The sequence below is a fragment of the Colossoma macropomum genome, unplaced genomic scaffold (genome assembly GCF_904425465.1).
Source record: "Colossoma macropomum unplaced genomic scaffold, Colossoma_macropomum, whole genome shotgun sequence".
Classification (NCBI taxonomy): Eukaryota; Metazoa; Chordata; class Actinopteri; order Characiformes; family Serrasalmidae; genus Colossoma; species Colossoma macropomum.
The window spans coordinates 39,386,804-39,403,975 of NW_023494795.1; the positions used below are offsets into that span (position 1 = coordinate 39,386,804).

At 41.7% G+C, this 17,172-nt stretch overlaps 1 protein-coding gene across 1 annotated transcript in view; it reads left to right on the top strand.

The window, feature by feature from the left end:
• The first annotated feature begins 13,946 nt into the window (after positions 1-13,946).
• Positions 13,947-17,172, top strand: part of si:dkey-174m14.3 (uncharacterized protein LOC563117 homolog) — a 45,980-nt gene continuing 42,754 nt past the window's right edge. The window contains exon 1 of the mRNA XM_036582411.1: positions 13,947-14,193. Coding sequence (XP_036438304.1) covers positions 14,180-14,193 — 14 coding nt within the window. The 5' untranslated portion in view covers positions 13,947-14,179. The remainder of the gene's footprint in view (positions 14,194-17,172) is intronic.

The window sequence follows — 17,172 nt, forward strand, 5'->3', positions numbered from 1 at the left end:
GTTGCTGCTGTCACCGAGATGGTAAAATACTGTATGTCAGAGTAATGAGCTAAACTAGTGAAAGTGTTGAATTACATCACACAGTGCAGCTTCCTTCATATCAAACAATCCTGCACAACTGACACCATAAACACACAGGATTTAAACACAATAATGACACTTTTAGGAACGCTGACCTGCAGGGGTGCAGGAAGCGGGGGGTTATCTACAACTGATAAAATTAATTTAAAAAAAAAGGTTTTTGAAACTAATTAGAACGTAGTAAAGACCTGTACCTGCTTGTTTTAGGGTGGTGTTTGTATTTTTCTGTTTTATTTATATAATTTAAAAGCCTGCAGTAGCTGCATTGTTAACATTAACAATGTATCTTCATTACAGTGAGCCTAATCGCCCTTCTCGCCCCCTGCTGGCTGCTTTGGGGTCCTGACACTTAAATACACACAGGTTGAGGTTTAAAGACTTACAGTGTGTGCAGAGCTGAAGGACGTTTTCCCAAAAATCTGCCTAATATTGTTTTTAAGCTTAAAAGATAACAACATGATGTCCTGTGCAATATAAACATTCTCTTTTTATTAAGTTGTATCTCCCGCTTAGTGTGGCTGTGGACACGACACAATCAGTTACTGTGGACAAACCAGATCATGATTCTGATTGAACGTCACTCAACTAATAAGTTCATCCAGAAAGGAGAGAGAGCAGAGAGATCAGTGTGTGTATCAGTGGTCTGATAAGGTATGCTGTCTCTTGCCATATTGTGGCATGTCATGATGCTCTGCTTGATGGAAATTGTGAAAAAAAAATCAGATGACAAACAAGGCAAGTCATTTAGCATGACGTCACTGTTCATGTCTCACCTATAAAGCTTAAAATTTCAGCTCCCCCAACTTAAAAACCCTTTCCTGCATCCCTGCTGACCTGCTCGCTCACCTACAAAGGCCAAAATCTAGTTCAGTTATGGTTTTATAAATCACCATGGATTTAGTTGTTTAATGCATCTATCTAAATACATATCCACCTAAACATCAATGTAACTGAACAAAACAGACACACTTTATGGTGGATGTGAGAGGTAAACTCTAGTTTTAGGCCTGTTTAGTAATATAGAAAGGAAACTCATGAACATCGCTGCATTTCTTAGCTACTGAGTGTGTTTACACCTAATAATCTGATAACTGCAGAAAATCAGATTGTGTCAGTAACTCGTTCAGTGTGTTTTCATGCTCTTTTCATAATCAGATAATGGGGAAATCCTGGGTCTACATGAATTAGGCAATAATCATATATCTGCTTTAAAACCAGCCAATAAACTCACAGAATAAGACATGACTTAAACGTAACATAAAACTCAAACGTCTTGAGCTGCTTTTTTTAAAACATCGATTTGTAGACCTTAATCTGATCTAAGAAATCAGAGTGTGCTGTTTACACGACCACTTAATAATTAGAAAACTGCAGAAATCAGATTTTAATCTGATTATTAAGGGCATGTAAACACACTCACTGTGTGTCATAACTGCAATTTGTAGAAATATAATCACGATACTGATATTTAGCTGGTATTGTGCAGCTCTTAGTGAAAGTGAGAGTGTGTTGTGAGTCTGTGAGGGAGGGATGAGTGTGTTAGTGGAGTGCGATGACACACTGGGAAAGTGCTGTAAATATATTCACTGCAAAAAATCAGCTCATGTCAAGTGAACTCATCTTAAATCTGCTCAATATCTCTGATATTCTTCTTGCTGTGAAAATATTATATGACTATTCAACTTATTTCTACTTATTATCACACTGTTATTAACCCTTGTGTGGTGGTCAGGTCTGTGGGACCCATTTTCAATGTTTACCAAAAGAAAAATTATGTGATTTTTTTATTATTCTAACCTCAAACTTTTTGGCCTTGGCTCATTTTCTGTGAAGAACACATAAATGAATACATTTTCAGTGACTTCACACTGTACAATAAAAGTGTGAAAGTGCTGTGTCCTTTCACTCTGTTCTCCTCCTATATGGCTTGCTGGTGGGACCTCAAATCCAGAGAAGACAACACATCCCAAGAAGCCCAGCTTCTGCAGCCACAGACCCACAGAACAACCAGCTGCAGAACCTGAAGTAAATGTGAGATGCTGTTGAATATGTTATGTCTGACTTTCTTACCATGACCAACTATAATGTGTGATGGTGTGTGTGAGAGAGATAAAGAGAGAGAGACAGACAGAGAAAGAGAGAGAGAGAGAGAGAGAGAGAGAGAGAGAGAGAGAGAGAGAGAGAACAGCAACAAAAAGAAGTGCTGTGAGGTATGTGGACCCAAAGATGGACAGAAGGACACAGCATATATGCATCGTGTGCAAGAAACACATGTGCAACAGATACAGTAAAATACCGCCCCTTATGTGTTGTATAGCGCTGTTGTCGGAAGAAAACCTCGTATTTCCAAAATGATAACTTTACAGGAGAAGGAAAAAACTTACTTTACTTTTAATGTAAGTCAATGGAACCAGACTTTTCTCCAAGTTATTTTGGGCCGTTTCTTTTGGTCCATTCATCATGACATTTATATGTAATGTAGAGAGCAACAGGCACTATTGGATTATGTCAAAAACTGAAAAATGACAAAAATGGAGATACGTGGTTTTCTTCCGACAGCAATGATAGGCTGGCATGAGTAGACTATGTGTTCAGGTCCCCCTGTGTGTCTTGTGTAGACTGATGTGGAAACTGTATCTGTTCAGTGGTGTTCATGTTTTTCAGACTGATATAAATGTGTTCAATTTCTTAGCATTGCTTCATTTAGATCTGTTCAAAACACATATTTTTCCACCCATATGTGGTTATAGATTTTTCCTTTTTTTGCGTTTTTTCACAAAAAATGGATAGCACTATTCTTTATAGATAAGAACTAACAGAGGTAAATGGTAAATATTATTAGTAAATGGTAAATATTATATGCTGTCTTTATTGTTTGTTATTGGGATAAAGTAAACATCTGTTTTTTCACATAAATGGTTATGGCTGTATTGATTTAAAAACCTAATAACGCGGTGGGTCCACTAGACCTGCAAACATTGGCTGAGTAACAAAAACACACAAGTGTTAATTACAGAATTTAATTTATGTGGCTATTGCAGGTGACTTAAGGACACTGTACAATAGAACATTATAAATATTGTAACAATTTAAAAAAAAAACTAAATGGAAGTGTGAAAAGACTAAGACAGAAATGAATTGAAAAATAAAGTGCATGCAAAAACAGAAATATGAACAATAACTAATAATTTCATCGAATTATATCAACTAAATGAAACAATTCCTTCATTTTATCTCTTACAGCATTATTTGTTGGGATAAAAGGAAAGTTTGGCAATGCAATACGATCATTTGACCAGATAAAATGACCTAAAACCAAACAGGTCAAATTTTTTTTAATATTCATCAAACGGTCCCATAGTGAGAAATATTAGGTTTGATCAGGGAATTTCAGCTAATTAGAGTTGATAAATGATGATTATTTGAAGTGATAATCTCTCAGACTCAAGACAAGACATGAAAGAGCTGAAACGGTGTAAATCTGCATGGGGAGAGAGAGAAAGAGAGAGACAGAGAGAGAGTTGTCAGTGTGAGGATGCAACACCCACCCACACCAGCACCCCACGCCCCACAGACCCCTTGGCTGGAGGAAATGTAAACAAGGCACATTTTTAAAGAATGGTGAAACTGAACACTTTCACTGTCACCATGGTTACGGGTACAGCAGGCATCTGATTGGGCAGGAATGAGACCAGCCCCAACACCCCCACCCCCCCCATCGGGACCTTCAGTGTAGCACAACACACAGAGCTGCACTGTAACACTGACTGTATCTGACAAACAGACTGCGTGAGCTCTGTGTTCACTGAGTACAGTAAAGATATGCATTCAGGTCAGAACTGTACGATCACCCTCACAAGGGTTATGTGTGAAATGGTTCAGCGTTCTTTACAGTAGTGGTTATACACAAATATAGACCTTTTATTTACTATCCAAAACCACTAGTGAACCTACACATATCTTCAGAGTTTTATATGGAGTGTTGATGATAATAGTGGAAAATCTGAAATTATAAGTTTTCTTTGCCTCACAGCGCCCTGCACATTATGTATCTCTCCACCATGAATGGAGTGTAAGTTCTCAAAACTATCATAAAACAGTGTCTCAGTCATCAGTCAGCATATTCATGACCATGTCATGTAATAACTTTCTGTGAGGGAGCTTTTAGAGGTGGACGTCTGGTTCCTATCACCACCACTGAACAATTCTGACTCGGTAAGTTTCTCTAGAACGGAGCGTTTCACACCAAACCACTCTGAACGCTTCTGATTATATCTTAAACATTTACCTACATGGAACTTCTGTAAAATAGGTGGAATTCCCCTTTAGTCCAATCTAAGAAATCGGAGTGTGCAGTTTACGCGACCAGTTCAGATCTGGTGACGTAAACATAGCGTAAAACTTAAACTTCACGAGTGGCTTTTTTAAAACATCGAGCCACTTTAGCTGAAAATACGAACAAACATCATGTAGAAGATGAAGAACATTTAAATCCTTCCTTTGGTCGAGCATGCAGTCAGTTTCAGCGTCGCTCCAAAAGTGTTGTGCTCCTTCTGGTTGGTGCTGTGTTAAACGCTGCTCGCTGTTTCCAGGACAGCGCTCTGTTTTTACACATGCACAGACTGAGAGAAATGAAAGAAATCAGAGTGAGGGTTTACATGCACTGAGAAACCCATTACTGAGCTCAAATCCAACCTCTTTATCAGATTTCTTAATCAGATTTACAGACCTTAATCTGATCTAAGAAATCAGAGTGTGTGTTTACACAAGCACTTAATAATCAGATAACTGCAGAAATCTGATAATGACTGGATTATTAAGTGCATGTAAACACACTCACAGACTATCGTATAGTAATGTCTATCGTTAATCACATAAGCTAAATATCAGTACAACTGAATAAGCATTTAATTATGTAGGCTGGATTTCATCAGAGGTGAATCCAGTTACTGCTATAGCAGGTTAGCTTGTTATCCAGCCAAATATTATTCTCTAATAATCAATCAATCAACCTTTTTTTAATGTCAGAGAAACTCATTTACATTGTAGCCATGCAAATACAGACATCAGAGATTGAAAAATAGGATAGTAAAAACATATCAAATGCTAAAAATTGATAATGATAATAGTAAAAGTAATAGTAATAGTAAATTTAATAGTAAGACACTTTCAACAATTAAATAAATAACAGATAAATTAAGGATAAAATAGATAAAACACATAATTAATGAAGTAAATAAAGGGACAGAAGATGTGAAACAATAACTTGGCAGTGTTACTGCCACTCCACTAAAACCACATGTTCTAACCTGGACATCCCATACAAAAGGTTCTATCTCCACCCCTGGCTTTGAGAGAGCAGCCTTACTACAGGACACTGATAAAGAGACCCGCCATCCTGGATCATTCGCAGGACCGGTAGGTTCTCCAGTGTCTTGTCCAGCTCTGACCCCAGGAGAAAAGCTCCAGAGCTTCTCCACGTTCTCCTCGAGTGGAGAAACTGCATCCTCTGGCTGAGTCGTCGCCAATTATCTCCTGCTCTGCTGCGCAGTAAGAATCAATTCCTCATCTCTCAGCTCTCCAGGGCCCTTTCGGCTTGCCACCGTCCTGTCAGAGGCGAGGAGGCTAAATTTGCCTTCAGCTCCTCCAGAGATACTGAGGAGATTATTAAAGACATTCATCTCAGCAGAATGTTTAAACTGTCCACTTTGTTACGAGCTGGACTTCTTCAGGAGGCCGCAGGGTCCACTCCAGAACCGGCTTCTGTAACGAGTGGCAGCTAGAATTAGTCCGCAGGGGCAGCATGTTTATTATGAACAGCCCAACAGCGAGGGGCGCTGTAGAGCTCAACTGCCCCCACCCCGAAGGGTCGCTATATTTAGCTTCAGAAGCATCAAGCTGGTGGAGCGGCTGTGATCAGAGCTCTGGATGCTTCATCTCCGTGCAGTTGTGTATGAAGTGAAGACCTTCGGCTGAGAGCTAGAACCCGCTTCAGGCTCAAAACTGAAAACGCTGTAATGTGTTGAAAATGGTTCTATATAGAACCTTTTAAAAAACATTCTATGTGGCACTAAAAAGGGTTTTGCTATAGTTATGATATCAAGCTTGTAACAGTAGAAGAACCCTTTTAGTGCTACATAGAATCATATACAACACTTTCCCCACCAATCTAAAGAACCAATGCACTATGCAGAGAACCATTTAAGCATTCAAAGAATGTTCATGGTTCTGTACAGATCCTTTGTCTTTACTAAAGAACCCTTGAAGAACCATCTTTTTAAGAGTGTAGTTAAGATATGTAATATCTTAGTATGTGAAGGTTCTTTCAACTTCTCACATCTTATTTACACAAATGGTTCTCTAGAGAACCACACTTTGGAAGGTTCTTTAGAGATACAAAGCGGTTCCTCAATAGCATCACTCAAAGAACCCATTCTGGCTCCTTTACACCCTTAAAAATGGTGATTCATCAGGGGTTCTTTAGTACAAACAAAGGTTCTATACAGCACCCAAAAGGGATCTTCTATTGTTATGTCAGGCTTGTTACAATAACAAAAGCCTTTTTGGTGCTATATAGAACCCTTTAGAGAGGTTTCTATATATAAAACATCTACAGCACATTCCCCATCAATCTGAAGAACCATTTCACCATGAAGAGATCCATTTAAGCATGCAAATTGTTCTTTGAGTGTTCATGGTTCTATATAGAATCTTTGTCTTTACTAAAGAACCCTTGAAGAGCCATCTTTTTAGGAGTGTAATTAAGATATGTAATATCTTGTTATTTGAAGTTTCTTTCAACTTCTCACATCTCATTTACAAAAATGGGTCTCTAGAGAACTACACTTTGGAAGGTTCTTTAGGGAAACAAAGTGGTTCTCGATAGCATCGCTCAAAGAACCTATTTGGGCTCCTTTACACCCTTAAAAATTGTGGTTCTTCAGGGGTACTAAGTAAAGAAAATGTTCTATATAGCACCCAAAAGCGTTTCTTCTATTGTTACGTCAGGCTTGTTACAAAAGCAGAAGCCTTTTTGGTGCAAGATAGAATGCTTTAGAGAAGGTTCTATATAGAACCATCTACAGCACATTCTCCATCAAACTGAAGAAGCCTTTAACCGTGCAAAGAGTTCTTTAATGTTCATAGTTCTATATAGAACCATTTGTCTTTACCCAAAGAACCCTTGAAGAAAAATCTTATTAAGCGTGTGGCTGCCTCTGAAATTCTCATAAGTCAATAGAATATAACACACAGATTATTGTTCTGATACGTTAAAATACTGAATCATTTCAACAGTGTAACTTTTCTTTGTTTCTCTTCAGGATTGAATGAAACCGATCCTCGCTGTGCTGTCGGACTGTCGGACTCCACCGTGTCCTGTGGAGAGTAAATACAGTCCAGTGGACCTGCAGGCCATTGGGCTGCTGTTCTCAGCACTGGAACTGAATCTGATCGCTCTCAGAAATCAGGCTCTGTGTTTTATCTGTGATCAATGCGCCAGCAGGAGGCACTGACCTGGAAACGCTTCCAACAAAACAGACAGAGCGAGCTGCCATCGATAGATGGCCTAATTAGAGCCATAACTCTCAAAAACAATCCGCCTGATGACCTGCCAGCTCCTCACTTTACATGATTTTGCCTCATTAGTTCTGCTGGGGGTCACACGCTTTGATTTGGAGTTCTCTGAAGTTCCTCTGGGGCTCTCTGGGTGGAGCTGGAGATGGAGATGGAGCTGTGGCTGGACTGAGCCTGTTTGCAGACTGTAATCACACTGAACACATTAACAGCACAGACGTGTGATGAACTTCAGACTGTGAGATCTGAACATGCAGATCCAAACGCAACAGTGTTTCTGATGCTCTCAGGATCATTTCAGCACTTCTGCTCCTTAACTTTACAGTTCTCTCAGCTCACATGTTCAACGTGCAGCTTTATTTTTATTCAAGCGTCCCTGTTCAATATTTGACTGCTTGTATTCTTTTTACTTTGTCTCTTATGCACCTTTTTAACTTTTATTTACTTTTTCTTTGTAAAGCACTCTGAGCTGCATTTCAGTGGATGAAAGACATTCTATAAATAAACACTGCAAAAGAAAAATACATCTCGTGAAGTAAAATCATCTTAAATTTCCCCAGAATATGGAATATTTCTCATTAGGAGATTAGAAACATTATACGATGAGGCCTGATCTCTGAACTTTGTTGTGTTTTAAGTGTATTATCTTTGTTTTTTGTTCAGACAGATGAAATTATTTGATAATGAAATAATAAAAATGTTTAGAACCGTCAAACAATGTCATAATATTCTTATAACAAACTGATGAAAAATATCAGATATTTAGAAGAGATTTCAAATGATTTTACTCACTACAATATCATTTTTACACTCTCTAAAAATGTAACCCACATTAATGAGTCTGGGTAAGACCTGGCGCTCAGTGCAGAGCACTTTCCTAAATATTGAGCGTCTGTTTTTGGGACACATTGGGGTTAAATGGTTTAAAATCAGGACTGCGCAGCCAGTCGTGCTCCAACCATTGACGCGTCCACTCCAGCCATGGCTATGCAGTACAGCAGCAGGCTGACCAGCAGCTTCTACGCTGAAGCTAGGAGATCCTCATGGAGCTCCACCACCTCCTCCACCTCTTCATCCACCCATCACCCTCAGCCTCTCCGTCAAGGTCCAGCATGGACTCCATCAACTGTCAGCTGCTCCTCTACCAGCCTGAGCTCCAGCAGCAGCTGGGACAGTGTGGAGTCAGACACTTCCAGCGTCCAGCAGCTTCTGCCCAGAGACCAAAGAATGGAGAAGAGTGAGGACATCCAGCAGCACAGAAGAGCTTCATATGGGTCAGAGGCAGGCAGCGATCAGCAGGGGGCAGTGCTGAGCAGGGAGCAGTGGGGGAGTGGCTCTGTCCTAGGAGTGACCGCTGGTCAGGGAAAGGCACTAGTAGGCGGGTCGCTGCATCAGCTGGAGCTCAAAATCCAAAGCAAACTTAAGTTCTCCCAGTTCCTGGACGAGGTGACCTACCAAGTGCTGAGGCCCACCAACCTGCTGGCCTTTCAGTGCCGCAGAAGATCCAGCTCAATCGACTCCACCTGCGTGCAGCCGCAGGCTCCCCGGGACCAGCTGGAGGACAGGTCAGCCAGACCATTCCAGCTCAGGATGCAGGAGACGGTGGGCAGAACTTATCTGGAGACAGACATTGACAGCATCTTTAGAGGTGAAGAGCTGAAGGAGGTGAAGGTCAAGAAAGAGACGGCCATAACTTTCCAGAGTACAGATAGAAAGGCGGTTACGGAGACTCCAGAATCCAGTCCAGGGTCCCACCAGAGCTTATGGAGCTTCTCCAGAAATCCGCCAAGATCCATCTCACTGCCCAGAGGCATCAACATGGTGAGTGGATTATAATGTTTCTGTAGTTTTATGTACCAAAAAGTCACAATAAATTTTTACAGACCATTTTATAACCCCTCTTTATCCCTTACTATCAAACACGCTGGTTCTAGTACTGTACCTTTAAGACTGATATGTGTAAATGAGCTCTGTTCTGATTGGCTGTCCTCATTCATGAAGCAGTCCAGGCTGAAACACTTCCTATAACTACAGCATAAATGGGTGGGGCTCAACTGCTGTAGGCTGAATGGTGAAGCAAAAATGGTTTAGGCTGAATGGGCGTGGCTAAACTGCTGTAGGCTGGATGGGCGGGACTAAACTGCTATAGGCTGGATGGGTGGGGTTAACCTGCTGTAGTCTGGGTGGGCGGGGCTAAACTGCTGTAGGCTCTAGTGTCACAATTAAAAGAAGCAAATTCAGACTCCAAATGTGTTTTGTAGTAAACGTTAGAGTAGTAAACAGTGCAGGGCTGACTCATCCAATCTCAATCAGACTGTTATCAGCAGAAGCTTATGCATTACTCTCGCCCTCTCTCTTTCTTTCTCTCTCTCTCTTCCTCTCTGTCTCTCTCTCTCTCTCTCTGCCTCATTTCCCTGCCTCTCGCTGTTTAACAGGCTGATATAAACCACCCTGCAGGAGACTAGCTGTACACAAACCAGCAGTAAACCCACTCGGCTGTAAGAGAACACTCTGTTTTCATACAGCAGTGATGGAGTGTGGAGCTAGTTTATCTGATAAAATTCAGAAACGGTAACTTTTATGCTACATTAATATCATTTTTTCCATGTAATTTTGGATCATTTCTGTCCACACAATGCAAAAAGCAGCAGTGTCTGGCTGCACTAGCTGTGCGTAAGTTTAAATGTAGGCTATTTGTAACGTGTTTACTAAGTACAGGTTTATCATTACTAAATCAGAAGGACCTGCACCACAAACTAGTTTCATTAGTGGTTTCACTGTATATTCTCTGTCATGAAATCATCCATAACTGAATAGTGATTTCATTATTCCAACCAACCAGCTGTCAGTAGCAGTAATGCTAACCAACCATCACTCAGTAGCAGTACTGCTAACCAATCAGCACTCAGTAGCAGTAATGCCAACCAATCAGCACTCAGTAGCAGTAATGCTAACCTTTCTGCACTCAGTAGCAGTAATGCAAAACAATCAGCACTCAGTAGCAGTAATACTAAACAATCACTGCGCAGTAACAGAAATGCTCACCAATCAGCATTTAGTAGCAGAAATGCCAGCCAATGAACATTCAGTAGCAGTAACACTAACCAATCATCACTCAGTAGCAGTACTGCTAACCAATCATCACTCAGTAGCAGTAATGCCAACCGATCAGCACTTAGTAGCAGAAATGCTAACCAATCAGCACTCAGTAGCAGTAACACTAACCAATCAGCACTCAGTAGCAGTAACACTAACCAATCAGCACTCAGTAGCAATCCTGCTAACCAATCAGCATCCAGTAGCAATAATGCTACCCAATCAGCACTCAGTAGCAGTAATGCTAACCAATCAGCATTCAGTAGCAGTAACGCCAACCAATCAGCACTTAGTAGCAGAAATGCTAACCAATCAGCACTCAGTAGCCGTAACACTAACCAATCAGCACTCAGTAGCAGTAATGCTAACCAATCAGCATCCAGTAGCAGTAATGCTAACCAACCAGCATCCAGTAGCAGTAATGCTAACCAATCAGCATCCAGTAGCAGTAATGCTAACCAATCAGCATCCAGTAGCAGTAATCCTACCCAATAAGCACTCAGTAGCAGTAATGCTACCCAATCAGCATCCAGTAGCAGTAATGCTAACCAATCAGCATCCAGTAGCAGTAATCCTACCCAATAAGCACTCAGTAGCAGTAATGCTACCCAATCAGCACTCAATAGCCTTTTCACTGTAACAAATGGCTATTTTTTGTTTCATTCATTCAAGACTTGCTCATGGGCGCCCTCTAGTGTTTGTTGTCATGTGTTTTTTTTTAAATAATGTGAGAAACAGGCAGTTGCTATAAACCAGCTTTGATATAGTTGAAAGTACTGCTAAAAGAGAAAAGCTATTTCGGTCAGTCAGTATCACAATATACTGATACAGGCGATATATATCGCCCCACCCTGAGCTAATGGTATACTCTCTTTAATCTCAGCTCAGATTAAGGCTAGCTGTAATCTACACTGAGCAGGAGGGTGGGGCCTGGTCATTACGGTGCTGTGTGGATCAGACGCTGATTGATCCGTGTTTATGTAACAGGGCTGAAATGTCGCCCGGCTGCTCTCTCTCTCTCTCTCTCTCTCTCGCCTGCTTCCATTCAGAAAATGTGAAATGAAATAAATAAAAACAAAGCGCATTATCTCCTCGTTATCTCGGGACGTGTTTACACGACGGATCCATACGTTCCAGCCAGCGTTCCAGCCAGCGTTCCGCAGCGGAACAGGAAAGAGCTCGTCGCCTTAATTTACTGTCTGATTAAAATGCAGCCGTCACCTTAGCAACTGCCTGAAAAAAAGGGTGGGCGTTGAGGGGGCAGGGAGACGAGCCGAGCGCTCCTGAGAGACACCGAGCGGCTCTTATAGGTGAACTCAGATACAACTACAACACGGCGAACGTATACAGAACAACATTAGCATTTATTATGCAAACGCAGCGTTTTTGGAAGCCGCGCTCCGCGTATGCAAATATCATAATCACCATGAACAAGCAGCTTTTTCTGCTGACGAGGTTCTGCTGTGTGTGAGGGGAACGTATGGACTCTGTAATGGAACCAGGATCTTTAGTCTATTTACCTAAACCTGAAAGAGAACCTGAACCTGAACTAGAAAGTGAGAGAGAGAGAAATTCTACATCTATCAACAGATGACTCCACCTGTTCTCTCATTTCCTCTCTCTCTCTCTCTCTCTCTCTCTCTTTCCTTCACTTTCTCTCACCCTCTCCTTCTTTCTCTCATTCTTTCCATCTTTCCTCTCTTGTTTGTCTCTCTCACTTTTTTGTCTCTCTGACTCCACTCTATTGTTTTCATCTCTCTCTCTCTCTCTCTCTCTCTCTCTCTCTCTCTCTCTCTATCCCTCTCTCTCTCTCTCTCCTGTTGTTTCTGTGCGTGTGCATGTTTGTGTGTGTGTGCGTGAGTGTGTTTGTGTGAGTGTGTGTTTGTGTGTGTGTGTTTGTGTATGTGAGTGTGCTTGTGTGAGTGTGTGTTTGTGTGTGTGTGTTTGTGTATGTGAGTGTGCTTGTGTGAGTGTGTTTGCGTGTGTGTGTTTGTGTATGTGAGTGTGCTTGTGTGAGTGTGTTTGCGTGTGTGTGTTTGTGTATGTGAGTGTGCTTGTGTGAGTGTGTTTGCGTGTGTGTGTTTGTGTATGTGAGTGTGCTTGTGTGAGTGTGTTTGCGTGTGTGTGTTTGTGTATGTGAGTGTGCTTGTGTGAGTGTGTGTTTGTGTGTGTGTGTTTGTGTATGTGAGTGTGCTTGTGTGAGTGTGTTTGCGTGTGTGTGTTTGTGTATGTGAGTGTGCTTGTGTGAGTGTGTTTGCGTGTGTGTGTTTGTGTATGTGAGTGTGCTTGTGTGAGTGTGTTTGCGTGTGTGTGTTTGTGTATGTGAGTGTGTTTGTGTGTGTGTGTTTGAGAGTGTGTGAGTGTGCGTGTGTGCGTGCGTGCGCGCGTGTGTGTGGTGGTGACAAAGATTTCCGCTTTCACTTGAATCTTTCAGAATTAAGAAAGAAAGATAAAGGAAGCATAGCTAGAGTGAGAGACAGAAAGGGGGGAGAAAGGGAGAAAACAGAAAAAAGGAAGACATAGGAAGAGAGAAAAGAAAGGGATAGGACATTGAGAGAGAGAGAGAGAGAGAGAGAGAGAGAGAGAGAGAGAGAGAAGGGAAGACCGTAGAGACAGAGAGAGAGAAAAAAGAGAACGAGAGTGATAGAGAAAGAAATGAGAGAGAAAAGTAAGAGAGAGAGAAAAGAAAGGGATAGGGAAAGGCGAGGGACTAGAGACAACGAGAGAGAGAGAGAGAGAGAGAGAGAGAGAGAGAGAGAGAGAGAAGATGGGAGGAGAGTCTTAGAGAGAGACAGAAAAATAGAGAAAAGAGAAAGTGAGAGAGAGCAAGACAGAGATAGAGATAAAGAAGGGAGATAGAGATAGGGGAGGGAGTAGGGACAGTGTGTGTGTGTGTGAGAGAGAGAGAGAGAGAGAGAGAGAGAGAGAGAGAGAGAGAGAAAGAGAAAGGAGGTGGGGAGAGAAAAGGAAGAGAGAGGGAAAAGAAATGGATAGGGAAGGTGAGGGAGTAGAGACAGCGAGGGGAGAAAGAGAGAGAGAGAGAAAGGGAGGAGAATCTTAGAGAGAGACAGAGAAATAGAGAAGAGAGGGAGTGTGGGAGAGCAAGACAGATAAAGAAGAGAAATAAAGATAGGGGAGGGAGTAGAGACAGTAAGAGAGAAAGAGAGAGAGAGAGAGCAAGAGAAAGGACAGGATAGTCTTAGAAAGATAGAGAAGAGATGGAGTGAGAGAGAGTGTGTGTGAGAGAGAGAGAGAGAGATGGGGAGGGAGTGGAGACGGTGAGAGAGAGAGAGAGAGGTAGAGTGAATGTTGCAGTGTGCAGTGAGGGTCTGTCAGTAGCAGTGAGAGTGCAGTGCTGCCTGTTTCACTCCTTTCTGTTTTTCTTCTTCTTGTTTTCTCCTCATCCATCCAGGCTTGTGACGAGGAGATGCAGACCATAAGGTAAGCGCTTTTCTCCCCCCACTGCCCCCCTTCCCCCTCTGGGTTTTCCTCAGTACAGCAGGTTGCAGATCGCTCCAGTTCTTCTCTTCTGGATGCAGGATTCCCCAGCGTTCCTCCATCCGCCTGTCTGCGGGAGATGAGGAGGTGTGGGATGGGAAGGTAGAGGAGAATCTGAGTGAGGATGTGTGGTGCTGAGTAGTTCTGCATGCTGGTGTGAGGGTGGTCTGAGAAGTGTGCGCAGTTCTCTGTGAGCGCCGCGCCGCTGGGCTGCCGGACGCTGTGGCTGCTCGAATGTCTGTTTCTGTCCATCTCCTCTGTTTCTGGACCATTACAGCCTTTTTTACTCCATCACTCCTGCGGTAGAAGGATGGTGGGATTTAATGGGGGAAACACCGTCCCCCCCGCCATCCTACTCCCCCTCCTCCCCCTCCTAGCTAGCTGGAGTGTTTTAATCAGGTTCTGCTGAGCGTTCTTGCTCTGCGTTAGTCAGAGGAGAGAGAGCACAGCCGGGCGAGCAAGGCAGGATGTACGTGTGAAACTCACAGCTTCCCTTGTGAGCTCCAGGAATTATTGCCATGGTGACACACACTGTACCCAGCGGGGCTCCGGCGTAACGGTGCTGAACGAGAGAACCCGGTGCTGATCTGTTCCAGTGACAGAACCATTCTCAGAGCAGCTCTGTCTGTAGAGCAGTGTTCCGTACATATTACAGCTGATAGAGCGCATATGGGGAGATAAACAGCTCTGTGTGAGTCTGTACAGCAAAACAGCACTGATTCAATAACAATAACAGCACATATTACTGATATTACTGTATCACTGTTATTACAGTTATTACAGTTATTACTGTGCACTGTACTTTACATCGTCCTTTCAGCTCTGAGCACTGTGTATGTATAAATTGGTCAATTACATATAAATGCAATGGTGATGGTCTATCTATCTATCTATCTATCTACCTATCTATCTATCTATCTATCTATCTATCTATCTATCTATCTAACTAGTTCAGTTCAGAATAGCTTTATTAGCATGACTGTGTGGTACAGTATTGCTAAAGCATCACAACATCTATCTATCTATCTATCTATCTATCTATAAACCTACTTGTCAATCTATTGACCATCAAGCGATCTATTAATCTGTTTATCAGTCAGTTTGTCTATCTGTTTGTCTATCTATCTGTCTATTTATCAATCTACCTGTTAATTGATTGATCTATCAGTTTATCAGTCAGTCTGTCTATCTATCTATCTATCTATTTATCTACCTGTCGATTGGTTAATCTATATATCTATCTATCTATCTATCTATCTATCTATCCATCTATCTATCTATCTATCTATCTATCCGTCTGTCTGTCTGTCTGTCTGTCTATCTACCTATCTATCTATCTATCTACTTGTCGATTGATCGATCTATCCATCAATCGATCTAAAAATCAATTTATCAATCAATCTATTTGTCTGTCTGTCTATCTTTCAATCTACCTATCTATCTATCTATTGCAGTACTGTAGTGTTGTAAGCGAAGCCCTAATTAAATGTGCATTGATTATTTAATGATGAAGGCGCTGCTCTCAGTGAGCTCCTGTAGTGTCAGTGTAGCTGATGCCTGAAGGGAGTGTGTGTGTGTGTGTGTGTGTGTTGGGGGTGTTGGGGGCGCTGTCTGTTCTGTTCTCCTGCTCTGTCCCATCATTAGGCCAATTCAACCCTCCGGAATGATAGTGTGACACTGTAAGAAGTGAAGGACTGAGGGCTGAGCGACAGCAGAGGAGGAGTGCAGCATCTAGCCATTCTGATTCATAATGAGCGCCCAGCGTGGCCCTGACCCCTGAGCAGCCCATCTGATGAAACGTCCTGAAATCTCTTTTCATCCCCTTATTCTCTCTTCTGCTTTATGAGAATGGCTCCTTCAGCAGGACTCAGATGGGAATTTGACATCCATTTGCAAACATGTCCGTTTGGAGAGTGACCGCATTCTAATAAGGACCAGTGGAAGGACTGGATCTGGAGATGTAGAGTTAGATAGCAGGACACTAAGATATTGAGTTAAAGTTTGGGTTAGGGTTAGATCTGAGTTAGGCCTTGGTCTAAGCTCGAACTGCAGATTATTTGATATATATATATATATATATAATTCATTTATAATCCCTTAATTCTTTGTCAGAAGCTGAACACCACTCGCTACTGGAACTTGTTTGGTTTAGGTTAACTTCAGGGTTTGATCAGGTTTAGAGTTTAGGTTATATTCAGAGTTTGGTCTGGTTTAAGGTTTAGGTTAGCTTTAGAGTTTGGTCAGGTTTTGGGTTTAGGGTTCAAGTTAGTTTAAAGGTCTAACTGAGGATAACAAATTGGCTCAGGTATTCTTTAGGGTCTGATTACGCATCTTGGTTAGTTTAAAAGTTGGGTCTTGATTTAATGTTTTCTTAGCTAGCTAACTAGCTTAGTGAAGTAAACCTAGCTTATGCAAAGTGTGTTCCTATTGGGAAATCGGCTCCTTATCATAACATAGGACTTTGGGAATATAGGTACGCTCTCCTTTACACTTTGGTGTGGTTTCGAGTTTAGGTTAGTCTTAGAATTTGGTTTAGCGTTTAGTTTAACGGCTTGGTGAGCTTTAATGTTTAGCTGTAGGGATTGATCTGTTTCAGCCTTTAGTTTAGCTTTGGGTTTGATCTGTTTTAGCCTTTAGATTAGCTTTGGGTTTGATCTGTTTTAGCCTTTAGGTTAGCTTTGGGTTTGATCTGTTTTAGTCTTTAGATTAGCTTTGTGTTTGATCTGTTTTAGCCTTTAGTTTAGCTTTGTGTTTGATCTGTTTTAGCCTTTAGGTTAGCTTTGGATTTGATCTGGTTTAGCCTTTAGGTTAGCTTTGGGTTTGGTCTGGTTTAGGTTAGCTTTTGGATTTTATCTGGTTTAGCATTTAGGTTAGCTTTGAGTTTGGTCTGGTTAAGCATTTAGATTAGTTTTAGCGTGGTCT